The sequence below is a fragment of the Filicampus tigris genome, chromosome 12 (assembly GCF_054856515.1).
Source record: "Filicampus tigris isolate MCC_2025a chromosome 12, RoL_Ftig_1.0, whole genome shotgun sequence".
Lineage (NCBI taxonomy): Eukaryota > Metazoa > Chordata > Actinopteri > Syngnathiformes > Syngnathidae > Filicampus > Filicampus tigris.
This window is the reverse complement of record NC_141228.1, coordinates 18,091,910-18,107,181: the sequence shown is the minus strand read 5'-3', so window position 1 is coordinate 18,107,181 and position 15,272 is coordinate 18,091,910. Positions and strand designations below refer to the sequence as shown.

The 15,272-nt window shown below is 42.6% G+C and overlaps 1 protein-coding gene across 2 annotated transcripts in view; it reads left to right on the top strand.

Moving 5' to 3' along the window:
* The window catches only part of usp24 (ubiquitin specific peptidase 24), a 40,534-nt gene that overhangs the window by 14,133 nt on the left and 11,129 nt on the right, over positions 1 to 15,272 (top strand). The window contains exons 16-47 of one of the 2 annotated variants that reach the window (XM_086046693.1): positions 200 to 283; positions 920 to 1,027; positions 1,753 to 1,902; positions 1,981 to 2,112; positions 2,804 to 2,915; positions 2,990 to 3,066; positions 3,158 to 3,298; positions 3,421 to 3,474; positions 3,547 to 3,662; positions 3,744 to 3,810; positions 4,649 to 4,759; positions 4,863 to 4,961; positions 5,229 to 5,402; positions 5,485 to 5,570; positions 6,661 to 6,769; positions 7,002 to 7,157; positions 7,404 to 7,501; positions 8,172 to 8,267; positions 8,355 to 8,577; positions 8,803 to 8,965; positions 9,805 to 9,966; positions 10,054 to 10,124; positions 11,117 to 11,277; positions 11,361 to 11,422; positions 12,198 to 12,389; positions 12,956 to 13,070; positions 13,529 to 13,673; positions 13,745 to 13,864; positions 13,949 to 14,074; positions 14,205 to 14,303; positions 14,377 to 14,459; positions 15,058 to 15,199. In XM_086046693.1, the coding sequence (XP_085902819.1) occupies positions 200 to 283; positions 920 to 1,027; positions 1,753 to 1,902; positions 1,981 to 2,112; positions 2,804 to 2,915; positions 2,990 to 3,066; positions 3,158 to 3,298; positions 3,421 to 3,474; positions 3,547 to 3,662; positions 3,744 to 3,810; positions 4,649 to 4,759; positions 4,863 to 4,961; positions 5,229 to 5,402; positions 5,485 to 5,570; positions 6,661 to 6,769; positions 7,002 to 7,157; positions 7,404 to 7,501; positions 8,172 to 8,267; positions 8,355 to 8,577; positions 8,803 to 8,965; positions 9,805 to 9,966; positions 10,054 to 10,124; positions 11,117 to 11,277; positions 11,361 to 11,422; positions 12,198 to 12,389; positions 12,956 to 13,070; positions 13,529 to 13,673; positions 13,745 to 13,864; positions 13,949 to 14,074; positions 14,205 to 14,303; positions 14,377 to 14,459; positions 15,058 to 15,199 (3,834 nt within the window). The remainder of the gene's footprint in view (positions 1 to 199; positions 284 to 919; positions 1,028 to 1,752; positions 1,903 to 1,980; positions 2,113 to 2,803; positions 2,916 to 2,989; positions 3,067 to 3,157; positions 3,299 to 3,420; positions 3,475 to 3,546; positions 3,663 to 3,743; positions 3,811 to 4,648; positions 4,760 to 4,862; positions 4,962 to 5,228; positions 5,403 to 5,484; positions 5,571 to 6,660; positions 6,770 to 7,001; positions 7,158 to 7,403; positions 7,502 to 8,171; positions 8,268 to 8,354; positions 8,578 to 8,802; positions 8,966 to 9,804; positions 9,967 to 10,053; positions 10,125 to 11,116; positions 11,278 to 11,360; positions 11,423 to 12,197; positions 12,390 to 12,955; positions 13,071 to 13,528; positions 13,674 to 13,744; positions 13,865 to 13,948; positions 14,075 to 14,204; positions 14,304 to 14,376; positions 14,460 to 15,057; positions 15,200 to 15,272) is intronic. The other variant, XM_086046695.1, reaches the window with a different exon arrangement.

The window sequence follows — 15,272 nt, the reverse complement described above, 5'->3', positions numbered from 1 at the left end:
CTGCACTCCCATTTTGCCTCCATTGCGTCAAGACTCATCGTTTCCACGCAATTCTGAATAATCGACGAATTGAACGTTGCACCTGCACCTTGTGGTGTGGCTGCGTATGCACAGCGAAGCCTCCATGAGTGTCTTGCCGATTGCGACGATGTCATCAGTCATTGTGTGACCCAGCTCAAATGAAATGTGTACTGTCCAGACTCAAGAGGACCCAAAAGGCAGCGACACTCAAAGTTCATTTCTATCCGGCTCTTGGGGAAAGAGGAAATCTCTGTCGGTGAAAGTAAGAGAAGACGCCCGATTTCTCTCCTCCCCCGCCCCTTTTTTTTTTTTTTTTTTTTTTTTTTTTTTTTAAAAGTCCCACCAACTTCTCTTGCCTTCATTCTCGCTGCTTCACGGCTGGCAACCAATCGCGGCGCAGGGTCGTCGGGAGTGGGCTTTCTTTGGTCACAGGTTGATCATTTCACCCTTGATTGTAAGCCGAGCGGATTCAACCAGGTGCTTGGTAATCTTGGGATTGGCATTTGGAATGATTACACGGCGGTGTTCACATCTGGGGCCCGTGCCAATTTACCTGCTTGAAGAGCGGTCAGCTTTTGGTGGGTGTGCTCGCGCGGTTGCAAAAAGGAAGCCAATCAGAGTCGCGGATCGATGACGACAAAATTCCAACTTTTTTTGGGTTTGAAGCGAAAATGTGTTTCGCACCCGTGGCGCTGATTCGCTTCCTCACACGGGTCTCGCTACAAAAAATGCAAGGTCGGCGATGGCAAACCGAGCATGATCACGAGTAAGATGCGAGGATTAAAGGCCATCGCAGTCCTGTGTTTTTTCTTTTGTAGTCGGTGCTCTTCACTCGCTATTTATATTGTCCTTGTCCGATCATCTACTTTGTGTTTGTTCCTGTGCGTGTACATGGCAGGCGTCTCAGCCGAGCAGCCCTCAGGCAGTTTGGGTGGTGCCCGCGCTGCGTCAGTTGCACGAGATCACTCGCTCCTTCATCAAGCAGACTTACCAAAAGCAGGACAAGGTAACACAGAAATGTTTTGTAAAAATCTGCATCCATTTGAAAAAGCATCGCAAGGCTTAAGACTTTTCGGAGCTGTGTTTTGTGCTTTTTCTGTAACGCCACAAGATGATATTAAAGCCCGGTCTAATAGGAAAGTAGTGCTTACTGGAGACTACGATCTTTTTATGCAGCGGGGGAGCTAAGCTTAGCCTGGTTTGGTAGTGGAAATTTACACCACGTCAGCATGTCGACAAAAGTAGAATTACTCAAAATGCTACATTTGATCTGTGTCAAAATGAGCCATTTGCAAATCTGAAAAAAAAAAAGGATATTTAAAAAAAAAAAAAACTACTAACTAACAACAAAACTACTGGTCTATTTTTTTTCCTGATGATGAAAATAAAAAATATATGTATATGCTATTTCATTTTTTGGAATGATTCAACTTATTGTGGGTCACAGCGGCCCATGAATTGTTGCTAAGAAATTAACACAGCAGTTATGTAGTGAACACTTGGATTGAATTCATGTAAGTTAAATTTTCCTAAAGAGACACAGAGTTAAAAGATGTGTTTAACTCATTCACTGCCAGACATTTTCAGTCCCTCTTTTACCCTAACGTTTGAAAAAAATGTGGAAAAAAAATATAAATAAATTCCTGGGATTGAATGGCTTGACTGTGAAAAAGACAAATAAAAACGTCAATGGCAGTTGAATGAGTTAAGTAAGAATATTTCTTGCCACAGAGCATCATCCAGGACCTGAAGAAGAACTTTGAGATCGTCAAGCTGATCACGGGCTCCCTCGTTTGCTGCCATCGACTTGCTGTGACCGCGGCCGGAAACTGTTGCCTGTCCGGCTCCACCATGGTGGACGGAAGATACACCTACCAGGAGGTGCTTTTTCTTTGTCTCAGCGCAACGTAATTACTACAACTGTACTTATTTTGGGCCCGCTTTCCTCTCCACCTTCAGTATCTGGATGGCCACCTTCGCTTTCTGGCCTTCTTCCTCCAGGAGGCCAGCCTCTACCTGGTCTGGAACAGGGCCAAGGAGATCTGGGAGTGCCTGGTGTCCGGCCCGGATGTTTGCGAACTGGACCGTGAGGTGTGCGCAGTTATGCAAATGCAGTGTTTCTTTTCCTAAAGGGGAAAGTCAACCCAAAACATATATTTTTTTCAAGAATATGTTTTATGCAGGCCCACTAGTTGAAACAAAGCATTCTGATAAATATTGCATTTATGGAATAAGAGTTACTGAGGACGGCCATTTTGTCACTTCTGTCGACTCAAAATGACATCACAGTTACTCGGGGCTCAGGTAACGACCAATCGTGGCTCACCTTTTTTCTGAAGCTGAGCCGTGATTGGTCGTTATCTGAGCCCTGATCATCTGTGATGTCATTTTCCGTCGATAGAAGTGACAAAATGGCCGTCATCTGAGATGGCTAAAAACAGATGGATTTTGCTGCTTAACTCGTATTCCACAAACGCAATATTAATCAGAGTGCCATCTTTCAACCAGTGCGCCTGCACAGAGCATATTCTTGAAAAATATATGTTTGGGTTGACTTCAGCTCGAATGTCTCTTCATCTCTCTCTCACATTAAATATACACACAAACATTGTGCTCATTTCCACCTATGCATTGCTATAGGAAGTAATGATAGACATCTATCAATTCCCGGGCATTACAAAAAAAAAAAAACACATTTACCTTCTCCATACTCAATGGAATGGATGTCCTTTTTGATCACATTCCAATCCTTAAGCGCATTGTTTCCTTTTTCGTATCGTAGATGTGTTTCGAGTGGTTCACCAAGGGCCAGCATGATCTAGAGAGCGATGTTCAGCAACAGCTCTTCAAGGAGAAGATACTGAAACTGGAGCCGTATGAGATCACCATGAACGGTCAGGCGTTGCTTTTATTGACCTCCTAATTGAGTATTCCATACACCTCCTACCATCGTTATGTGTCCCTCAAGGTTTCAACCTGTTTAAGACCTTCTTTGAGAACGTCAATCTGTGTGATCATCGACTGAAACGCCAAGGAACTCAGCTGGTCTGTCTCCACTCGCTTATTTTTCCGTTACGATGGTCCATAAATAAGCAACGAGAACTATCCTTGATGTGGAAAAACGGTGTGGTTACAGTGTGTGGAACGCCTTGACCTGGCAGGGATGGACTTTATCTGGCGTATCGCCATGGAAACCCCTGATGAAGAGATAGCCAATGAAGCAATTCAGCTCATTATTACATACAGCTACACCAACCTCAACCCCAAAATGAAGAAGGTCAGTGCAAACGTTTTCTGACCAGGTGAAAATAAAGCAAGAGTTAAAATGCATTCAACCATTGCTGACCGAATAAAGCTTTGGTGAAGTTTTTTTTTTTGATCAACTTCTCTCCCTCACAGGATTCAGTATCATTGCACAAGAAATTCATTGCTGATTGTTATAAAAGATTAGAGGTGAGTGTTGTTTTTTTTCGTTATTCAAACACACCCCTGATCAATTTATTTATTTTTTTGCTTTGATATCAGGCAGCCAGTTCAGCCTTGGGCGGCCCTACTTTGACCCACGCTGTTACGAGAGCGACCAAGATGCTGACAGCCACCGCCATGCCCACGGTGGCCACGTCCGTACAATCACCTTCCAGGTACAATTTGCGAAACACGTGAGTATCCGTCCGGATTATTAGATCTTTGTCCGTTTTACAATCTTCTCTGTTCTTCTCCAGATCTACTAAGCTGGTCATAATAGAAAGACTGCTGTTGTTGGCTGAACGCTACGTCATCACTATAGAGGTAGGCCCCTTGCCTCTTCAATCTTTTGTTTTGCACTCTGCGTGATCAAATGCTGTTAACGTTGTTGCTGTGCAGCTAGAGATGAGACGGTGAAAACGTTCCTATCACGATTAGCAAACCAAAAATCTCCTGATCTGACAGCATCTGGGAGGGATTCTAATTCTTCAAAAGTCTCCACTAACACCAGAAAAAACTTTTAGTAGATTTGTCACGTTTTTATTTGATTTTATTTTTGTAAGAGTTGCTAGAACCGGTAGTATTGTCACTTTCACCATAGCTCGATCCTTAAAGCGGAAGTCAACCCAAACATATTTTTTTTCAAGAAAATGTTCCCAGCAGGCCCACTAGTTGAAACACATTCAGATTAATTTTGCATTTGTGGAATATAAATTAAGCAGCAAAATGCACTCGTTTTTAGCCATCTCTGGGGGCGGCCATTTTGTCTTCTGTCGACTGAAAATGACATCACAACTGCTCGCAACGACCAATCACGGCTGCCCTGTTTTCTGAATCTGAGCCGTGATTGCTCGTTGTGAGCAGTTGTGATCTCATTTTCAGTCGACAGAAGGACAAAATGGCCGCCCCCGGAGATGGCTAAAACCGAGTGGATTAACACTTATTCCACAAACGCAATATTCATCAGAATGCCCTGTTTCAACTAGTGGGCTTGCATAGAACATATACTTGAAAAAAATGTTTGCGTTGACGTCCCCTTAGGCACAGCACAACACATTGCACTGAATACTGCATTCATGACAATGAAAATTGAAATAGGTAATGCTAACCGTTTCAAATGATCTCAGGGTTCATCTGTAAACCGCTTCATCCCTTTTTGTAGGATATGTACTCTGTTCCTCGCACTATACTACCTCACGGGGCTTCGTTCAACGGGCACCCCGTCACTCTTCACATCACCTATGAGTCAACCAAAGACACCTTCACCTTAGAGGTACTGTAACCGCTTCCCCTTGTGCCCTCCAATATGTGTTTATTGATTAGCATCTCCAGCGGAAATCTCATTCGTTCTCTCTTTGGCTTCATTGTCCCTGCAGACCCACAGTAATGAGACGATAGGAAGCATCCGGTGGAAGATATCCGAGCACTTGAGCTGCCCGGTGGATAATGTCCAGATCTTTGCCAATGATAGCGTGGTACGTGTTAGTGATTGTCAATAATAGGAGCTCTCTGTTCCTCCTTTTTTTTTTTTGGGGGGGGGGGTGTTAAAAAATACTTATTTTTATCTGTCACTCCCTCATTAAAGTATTGTACTCCTAATGTTTCCCCTGAAGCCAATGTCAATTCTAAGTTGTCTTCTCCATTTGGCTTAAAGCGGGGAAACACCACCTTAAGCAACATCCCTGTTTTATTTCTTTTTTTCTCTCATTCGATCCCTCCGCTGTCCCTTCACCACGTGTTAGTTGACCATGAATCGGGACCAGAAACTGCTGTCCCAGCTCGGCTTTAGCGACGAGCAGAGCCTGACGGTGAAGAGCTCGGGCACGGGCACGCCTTCGGGCAGCTCCGAGTCGTCCGCCTCAGCCTCCAGCAGTTCCAGCTCGGCCGTCTTCAACTCTGCCTACGCCCTAGAGCAGGTAGCGTCTGCGGGACCGGTAGAGAAGTTTTTACTTTGCACACTTAGTTTGGGTTGTGATGTTTGTGTGATTGTCTTACCAGGAGAAGTCCCTGCCTGGTGTTGTTATGGCGCTGGTGTGCAACGTTTTTGAGATGCTTTACCAGCTGGCTAACTTGGATGAAAGCAGGTAGAAAACGCTGAACAGAAATCCCCCATATATTTGTAATTCTGTAATTAAAATTAAAAAAAACACTTCCGTTGTTTTTTTAAATTTAAAAAAAAAAAATTTTGTTTTTTTTTAAATAATCTGTACAGTATTTCTATTTGGGGTGATCTTGTTGCGGTGAGTTTTTAATGATAAGGATGTGTTTTGGGATCATAGTTTGTGGTATTTTTTTACTCTTTAAACTATTAAAATAGGTAATTCCCAAGGTTTTTGGTGAGGGCATTAACTGTGTGAAGCCTTCACTCATTATTGCTCTTTTTTTTTGTACCCCTCACACTTTTTCGACATGTGTCTCCTTCCACATAATTCATTTCATTCACATTATTCCAATTTTAACATATTCTAAAAATTCACATCATGGGGGCTCGTATTTTCCTTATTCCAAATAGTCACGTTTTTTTCCAAAATTCAAAATTTTTCACCCCGAAATTCCCCATTGATTCCTAATGAGACCAAGTTTCACTTTAAGGAATGAATGTTGTTTATCATTCAGTGGAACATTCAGCATTACACATTTACATCATACCCATGTGAATTTAAATAATTCAGCTCATTCAATTCACCTTGGGAACTATTTCCAACTCGCCAAAAATTCCCCACTGACCAAAAATCCTAAGTTTTCACCATTACAATTCCGATAAACATTTTCCTTACTTATTCCCAAGGACTCTTTCAACACGATTTCAGCTCATTCAATTCCCCTTGGGAATGACTTTCCACATGCCAAAATGTCCACGCCGCACAAAAAATTCAATATCATTCCACATCGTTCAAAAATCCACATTTCAATATTTGAACATTCAGCATTTCAGCCTGCATGCGCAATTTCTCCAGAAATTGCAAATGTCTCACTTTTTGTACTTTATTTGCGCCGAGGGGCTCGGTCACGCTCCTCAGCAAACAGTCCGTGCTCACGGGTTTATGATATATAAGTTCTGCTTTTAAATAGAACTAATGAAATAACTAACACTATATAATTTGTTAAGATACACCTATATATTGGCAAGAAGTCAGGTCAGCTGACAACAAAATGTCTTTACTCTTCTCCCAGGATCACTCTGCGCGTAAGGAAGCTGCTTCTCCTGATCCCAACAGATCCCGAGGTGCAGGACGCTCTTGACAACTTTGTCCCCAAAGAATCCAGCGTATGGAGCCATCAGGTATATGGCCGGCCATTTATTATTATTATTAATGAATATTATTATTATTTAATGTTTAACAATGAGACAGGCCACCATAAATGACAAAGGAATATTATTTTCTGTGTATGGTTTACTCAAGTTAACAGCACACAACTCACATACGTTTGTTGTAGTACCAAGACTGACCTGTGGGAGGCAGCATGGTGTCACAGTGTATTCAGACTCCTTCTACCGTTTATTCTTCTTATAGAAGACATTGTTCACCCTTGGCCAGGGGACCGGCTCTCGTTCACCATCTATGGCCTCCAAAAATCAGCACCAGCCCAGCGCCGCATCCATCCTGGAGTCCTTGTTCAGGTCCTCGGCCCCGGGCATGTCCACCTTTAGAGTGCTCTACAACCTGGAGGTAGGCTACATAGACGCACAGAAAATATGCTTCAAACTAAGGCGCCCCTGCGAAATGTAACAAGAAAAAGAAAATAAGGCCTTTTCTAAAAATTATTTTAGCTCTTAAGAGCTGCAAACTACAAGAACGTATTTTTCAATTAGCAGCAGCTCTTGAATTGGATGCCATTATATTGTGCAAGTGTACCTAGTGTTGTGTATGCATTTAACCAAATAAGATTCTCACTGTTTTTCATTTACATCTCAGGTGCTTAGTTCAAAACTCATGCCCACATCTGACGATGAGATGGCTAAAACCAGCAGCAAGTCCTTCTGTGACAACTTTCTCAAAGCAGGAGGCCTCAGGTATGACACATACAGTACATGAAAATACTTTCTGTTTCTACATTGACGACCGTATCGTAACGCGCCGCAATCTCACTAACCGACGCAGTTGTATAGTCATAATTATGGTACAGTGGAATCCCGTGCATCGTGTTCCAGATGCAGAAGGTGACAATTTGTAATACCTAACGACCATATAAAAACATTTTAAAACTAGTTTTACCCCTCCCCCACACGCGTTTAACACATTTAAACATATTAAAGCGCAGTTTTTACACACATTGTAAACCTATTTGAACACTAAAAACAAATTGCGAGCATAAAATCTACCGAAAGTCATGTGGATATTGTAGTATCTGTGTACATGCGTGTACCTTTAAGAGGCGGGGCCTGGTTGAATGACGCGTGACGTCGATGCGTCCGCGTGTAAGTGTCTAGGCTGGAACTGCACAAATGGGAAAACAACTTGGGCTTGTAACAGATTTGCTGCTATTAATATCGTGACATGACAACAACGATTTATAGTGGCAATTTTAAAATCCTTGTCGCGATATTGCCGATATTGTGACATCCCTCATGCTTACTGATTTGGTTATTATTTCATGGTTCACAGTTCGCAGCCTGAAAACCGTACAAGCCCCCACAAGTATATTTTGTTCTTCTCCTAAATGAAGTCTCTGTTCACTTGCAGTCTGGTGGTGAATGTTATGCAAAGAGACTCCATCCCATCAGAGGTGGACTACGAGACCCGACAAGGCGTCTACTCCATCTGTCTTCAGTTGGCCAGGTGCAGCGCTTCATAGATCACTGAGAGTCGTATCACCCGTGCTCAACTGTTTTTTGTTTTTTTGTTGTTGTTGTTTTTAAATCACAGGTTCCTTCTGGTTGGCCAGAGCATGCCCATGGCACTGGATGATGATGTCATCCGGGACGGCGAGGCGCTGTCTTCCCGCCCATTCCGCAACGCGGGCCGCACTGGCCGCCAGCTCTCCCTCTGCGCGACACCGGAGAAATCTTCCTACAGGCAGATGTCGCTCTCCGAGCGCTCGTCCATTCGAGTGGAGGAGATCATACCCGCTGCTCGCGTGGCTATTCAGGTACTGCACATAATGAATTTTGAAATATATATGCTTACTGCTCTTATTGTATACTCGAAATGGCCAATACAGCACACTTAACGTTGGTTGTCTGCGGTGGTCGTAGCTCGAGTGACCAATTGTCAGTTTGCGTCTGGCCCTCTTTTAGGAATACATTGCAACCAAACAGGACTATCCTTGGAGCGCATTTGTAGCGTCAACATCTGTGCTCCCTCTTTGTTGTAGACCATGGAGGTAGGCGACTTCACCTCCACCGTGGCCTGTTTCATGCGACTGACCTGGGCGGCGGCGGCGGGGCGACTGGACCTTGTCGGCAGTCCGCAGCCCATCAGAGAGACCCATGGCTCACTTCTATCTCAGGGAGTGCGCACCAGAGTCAGTAGCACAGGTGGGAAATTGCATCGCAGTGCTCGCGGACATTACATTGCGTGTTTTGACTGAAAAATGTCAGAGACATTTTTTTCTTTTATTTGGAAAAAAATGATGACTGCGTTCTTCAGTAGGTATTTAACTCATTCACTGCCATTGACGAATTTACTTGTCTTTAACTGTCCAGCCATTTAATCCCTGGAATTTATTTATATTTTTTTAGGGCTGTCAAAATTAAAGCATTTAAATTCATTTAAATTTCATAACGCACTAAAAAAAAAAAAACACAGCTCAGTTTTATTTACTTCATGTAGCAGTTGACCTCTGCTCACTGTGCAGCCAAACTTGGAGGAAAATCACTATCGCAAAGACGGACCTTGACGTAGTTTTGCTTTAAAAAGTTGCTTGACAGCTCATTGGAGAAATCCAAAATAATTTGCACAAATTCAAATACCATATTAGTTGTACGTCTGTGGTGTATCGTTCAGCTGTTGTATTTTACAGGAAAAGAATCGCATTCAAGGATCAAAAAAAGCTAGAAGAACAGTCTTTGAATCGAAATATGCTTTTATTTTTTTCTCCACATTAATTCCAAGATTTTACTCACGTAAATATCCGTTCCAAGCTTCGTAAAACATTGTAGTTAAAAAATACGATTAATCACCATCAATTATGGAAAATTTTGCGATTAATTACTCAAAAAATGTAATCGCTTGACAGCACTAATTATTTTCATTTTTTTTTTCAAACGTTAGGGGTGAAAAAGGGTCTGAAAATGTCTGGCAGTGAATGAGTTAAAGAGAAAATGTTGAAGAATGGCTAAAATCACAATACTAACCAAATGTTTGTTGTTTGCAGGAAGTAATTGCAGCTCCAGCAGCGAGGGAGAGACCACGCCAACCGCACTGCACGCCGGCATTTGCGTCCGGCAGCAGAGCGTCTCTATAAAAGATGCCATCATTGCTCGCGAGGCTCTGTCGCTCCTGGTCACCTGCCTGCAGCTACGTTGTCAGCAGCTGTGTAAGAATCACGCCACAAGTCACGTTCGCAATGATTAGAATTGGAGCTTTCTGTACTTTATTTTGCAATGGCATCTTCTCTCCTCAGCCTCTTTTTACAACCTGCCGTCTGTCAACGACTTCATCATTGATGTGCTGCTAGGATCTCCCAGCGGAGAGGTAAACTACATTTCACGGAAACATTTCTTTTTCTTCTCAGCTTTCCTGGCATCTTACTAAACGTGTCTGTGACACTGTCGCATAATAGATGAAAAGGTACAAAAATAATAAAATATTTGCTTTGTTGTTTAATTTCACACTTGCTGGGTGGCCATGCACTCCATAGACCCAACTACTTGGGTACAAGTGACTTTTCCACAATATGTCCACTTTAACTCATTCACTGCCATTGACGTATTTATTTGTCTTTTCACAGACCAGCCATTCAATCCCAGGAACTAATTTATATTTTTTTCAAATTTTTTTTCAAACGTTAGGGTAAAAGAAGGTCTGAAAATGTCTGGCAGTGAATGAGTTAAAATCCTATTTCCACCCCCCTTGAAACAGTGATTGCCAAACACAGCGTCAGGTGTGCGTTGGGAGTTTATCCCATTTCAATGAATGGACTAATCTTTGTTCATCTATTTAACGACACGTCGCACCAAGAGAGCAAGTAAACGCTCATTCACTGGATGGGCAATGTGCAATTAACCTGTGTAGCCACCCATTGCAACAGAGTAAGATAAGATATGCTTCATTGATCCCCAGAGGGTTAATTTCAGCTGTTACGGCAGTAAAAAAAATAAAATGAAAATATTCCACTTTAAGAAACATCAAACCAGTTGGTGACATTGAAACACTCCTGCAGCACCTCCTCTGTGTCTTAAGACCACACTTAAAAAAAGAACATAATATAACCTTATTATTAAATAAATAAAAATAGCGCAGTGTTCACAGGCCCAAATGTTAGACCGAGTAAATAAATTTGTGAGTAAATTGAGACGAGATCATTATTTCAATACATGGACATTTACACGATTTTGGACATTTTCGTTTGGTGGTGGGCTGTGAGATTTTTCTATTTTAAAGTATGTGCTTTGACGCAGTAATTGTTGGAAAAGACTGCCCTAAAAGTGTTTTTTTAAATCATCGCATATCTGCTTCTCTTTCAGATCCGCCGTGTGGCCTGTGACCAGCTTTACACTCTTAGCCAGTCGGACACGTCAGGCTTCGCTGACGTGCAGAAACCCAACTTGTTCCTTCTCTCGGTCATCCTCACTGCTCAGCTGCCCCTGTGGAGTCCAACTTCGGTTATGAGAGGAGTCAACCAGAGGTAAATCCTAGAAAAGGACAAAGGTCAGAAAGTGACGGAAACGGTACGAGGCGCTAATATTGTTGGTTTAATTTAATCGACAGATTGCTGTCCCAGTGCACGGAATACTTTGACCTGCGATGTCAGCTACTGGATGATTTAACAAGTAAGCGTTAAAAGTCATGACGATACATTCTGGAGAGGAACTCCCAAAAAGTGGAGTGTTCCCCCACTATATCATGGTCGCTCGATCACACTTCCGCTCTACTTCCGATTTTTTTTTTTTAAGCAATTGTTTTTCAAGGGTTTTTATAGTACCCCAATATTCACGGGTGATAGTGACCGAGCCCTTCCGCGGATAGCAGCAAGACTCATAAAGATTTGTAATTGCCTGCATTTGGCACAAGATGGCAGCAAAACATTTTTTTCTAATAGACAAAGCAATGGTCTGCCTAAATGAAGCTCCTCCCCAAAGTTCAACATAAGTGCTTGGAACCAAGAGGCCACTGGGTGGCGCTAAAGAAACATTTTAATAGGAGACATGGCAAAAACAGCAATAGTTTTTCCAATCAATAAATTGTTGTTTACTGTATCCTTATTTACAATAATGACATCGCATGTGGGAAAGGACAGTCACCGATGCTCTTTTCAACATCAAATTTGCTTAGTCGCACATTCGCTGGCGTTTGAAAATGTCAACGCTAAGCTGCAGCCAAACTGTCAAGAATGTATTTACAACGTCATACACACACACAGAGGCGTGGCGGAGTAAACAAGGTAAAACACAGTAACCAATTTGTCTGTGTCTCTCATCACACACCACTCTACCAGTCCCTGCCTTTTAAAGGCAAACAAGACTTCCAAGTTTAAAAGTTTGCACATTAAGGCTGCTTTGATACCTTATCGTGATCCCTCGCCACCCTTGCGCTTACCCCATGCAGCTTCGGAGATGGAGGCATCGCAAGTCATCACCGCCACCATGCTGGAGGACGAAATCTCTTGGCTGGACAACTTCGAGCCCAGCTGGAGCTCGGAGATGGAGACCAGCGAGGCGGACAACATCCTGCTGGCGGGACACCTGAGACTCATCAAGACCTTGCTCTCGCTTTGCGGCAAGGAGAAGGAACACCTCGGTGAGTGCGTGTGGACAAAAGTATTGGGACGCCTACAATTATCAGGAAGTGAAACTTGAGGGCAGTCTTATTTAGCGACCATGCTTTGTGGGTCACAAAAGCCATCCCTAATAATAATCCAGTGGCTCTACACCACACGTCACTTCATTTCATGAAACGTGATATGTAAACGTGGTCTGCACTTCTTAAATCACTCACTCAATTTAACATATACCGGTAGATGGATGAATAAATAAAACATACATGTATAAAATTAAAGCTTACCTGATCTCCATTTAGTAACATCACACACGCCGCCCGGTAAGAAAGTAAGATAAGGCCTACTTATAATAACAAGCGGCCGAGGGTATTACCACTCAGCGGCGTCTCATTATTAAGCATCTTTTCGTCTGTCTTTTGGTTCGAAACGGATCAAGCATGCTGTGGCTGCCGCAGCGTTAGCGTAGCGTTACGTTAGCGTAATTAATCGAACAATTAATCGCTCAGACCGAGTCACGAGTTCAGACAATCGATATGCACAGTTGCCCTTGTGCGTCACATGACCCCGCCTGACTCTCCCTCCGCAGGCCCATCGCTGATCCAGCAGCTCTTGGATGACTTCCTGTTCCGAGCGTCCCGCATCATCATCAACACCTCCAACTCCACCGCCTCCCCGGCCCCCAGCCACGATTTCCACCCCAAGTAAGACGTTAACCACATCACAGGATAATCGCTCAGGATTATGTTTGAAGATAAAACCGTTGCTGACTTGGATATGAAGCAAGAAAAGAAATAGACAAAATGAAGACTGGTTTATTTAGTCAACTGTAGTTTTTGCATGTTTTCATCATGGTAATTCTGTTTCCTCTTATCCGTGTGTTTGTGCCTAGTTTAAAGACATGCGATAAACGGGACTTTGCTGATTTGATTAAAAGAGAGGAAATATTCTCAATTTAGGGCTGATTATTGGACAATATTCCCTGCTCATAATTCAACGGTTCATAGCCAACACCCCCCTACATTGTTTTTTTTTTTTTTTTCAAGCGATCATTTATTTTTCTACTATATACTTTTGTAGTGTAATCTGATTATTTTTGAGGAAATCATTTGTTCCAGGTTAAAACTGCCACCCTGAGATTTTTCTCTACTATCTCACTCAGGTGCAGCACAGCCAGCAGCCGCCTGGCGGCCTACGAGGTCCTGGTGATGCTGGCCGACAGCTCCCTCTCCAACCTGCGACTGATCACCAGAGAGTTGCTCTCCATGCACCACCAGTCCGACCCGTCGCTTTGCAAAGAGTTTGATGTAAGGCACCGATATTCGACGCTTACGGATAAGTGAGCCGCGAAGTTGAACTCTTATCTCGCCTATGTCAGTATCTTCCCCCTGTGGAGAGCCGCTCGGTTTCGGGTTTCGTGGGCCTGAAGAACGGTGGAGCCACGTGTTACATGAATGCTGTTTTCCAGCAGCTATACATGCAGCCTGGCTTACCGGAGGTATATATGGTTTCCCTTTATTTTTTTTAAATAAATCTATATTATGTACATGAGCGTTCATGTGCGTGTTGATTGGTTCTGTAGGCGTTCCTGTCCATTGAGGACGACACAGACCAGCCCGATGAGAGTGTCTTCTACCAGGTTCAGTCTTTGTTTGGTCACCTGATGGAGAGCAAACTGCAGTACTACGTTCCGGAGAACTTTTGGAAGGTATGAATAATTTTTTTTTTTTTAAAAGACAATTTTGTCACATATGAAATAATAATAAAATATAATATAATATGAAAGTGAAACAAGGCCCTTTTAAATATTAGCGGACATTTTAAATGGTGTGTTTTAGATCTTCAAGATGTGGAACAAAGAGTTGTACGTACGAGAGCAACAGGACGCGTATGAATTCTTCACCAGCTTGGTGGACCAGCTTGACGAACATCTCAAGGTATGATCTTCATCTTATATCAGCTGTGTGTGTTTGTTACCGTGCATTAAATATGACTTTTCCCTTCTGCCAGAAAATGGGCCGCGAGCAAATCTTCAAAAACACGTTCCAGGGCATCTTTTCCGACCAAAAGATCTGCAAAGACTGTCCTCATAGGTGAGTCGTAAATTACGATTTTTCTTGCTGTGGTCACAACATTAGGTACGCCCGCACAAGCTTATAAAATACGATACAAGAGCGACATTCCTTCTCTCATATACGGGTGCTTTTCAGTACATTGGAATATTGTGGAAAACTATTTTAGTACAGCTTTACCTTGACTTAAGAGTTTAATTCGTTCAGCGACTGAGCTCATAACTTTTTTTAATGCCAGCCATTTTAGAAACAGAACCTATTGAGTGCCCACCAATTTAGAGCATTCCGACTGATCTTTCAAGGCTCACAGCAACAACAAGCTTTTTGTCAAAAGATTTGTTTTATGCACAACAGTGACTTTTATGCTCATAATTTTTACTTCAGTGACACGTCAAACATCTCATCTCCTTTTCTTCTATAAAACACCACCAATAACAATGAAAATGTGGTTTTGATGGCAAAATAATGTATTGAAGTAGTCGCCACTGTAACAATTTCGCATTGAACAAACTTTATAAACTATTGGCACATTATTATTAGTAGTAGTATCTAGTAGTGTGTGTGCACATGTAGATTATGTCATCGCTTCTATGGCAATTATTTGGAAACTGTATTACAGGTACGAGCGTGAAGAGACGTTCATGGCGCTGAACCTCGGTGTGACGTCCTGCCAAAGTCTGGAGATCTCACTGGACCAGTTTGTCCGAGGGGAGGTCCTGGAGGGCAGCAACGCTTACTACTGTGAGAAATGCAAGGAAAAGGCACGTAAACAATCTCTTGTCTTGTTGAATTATTTTTTCTGTCAAACAATCCTACAATGTCTTTTGTATTCAC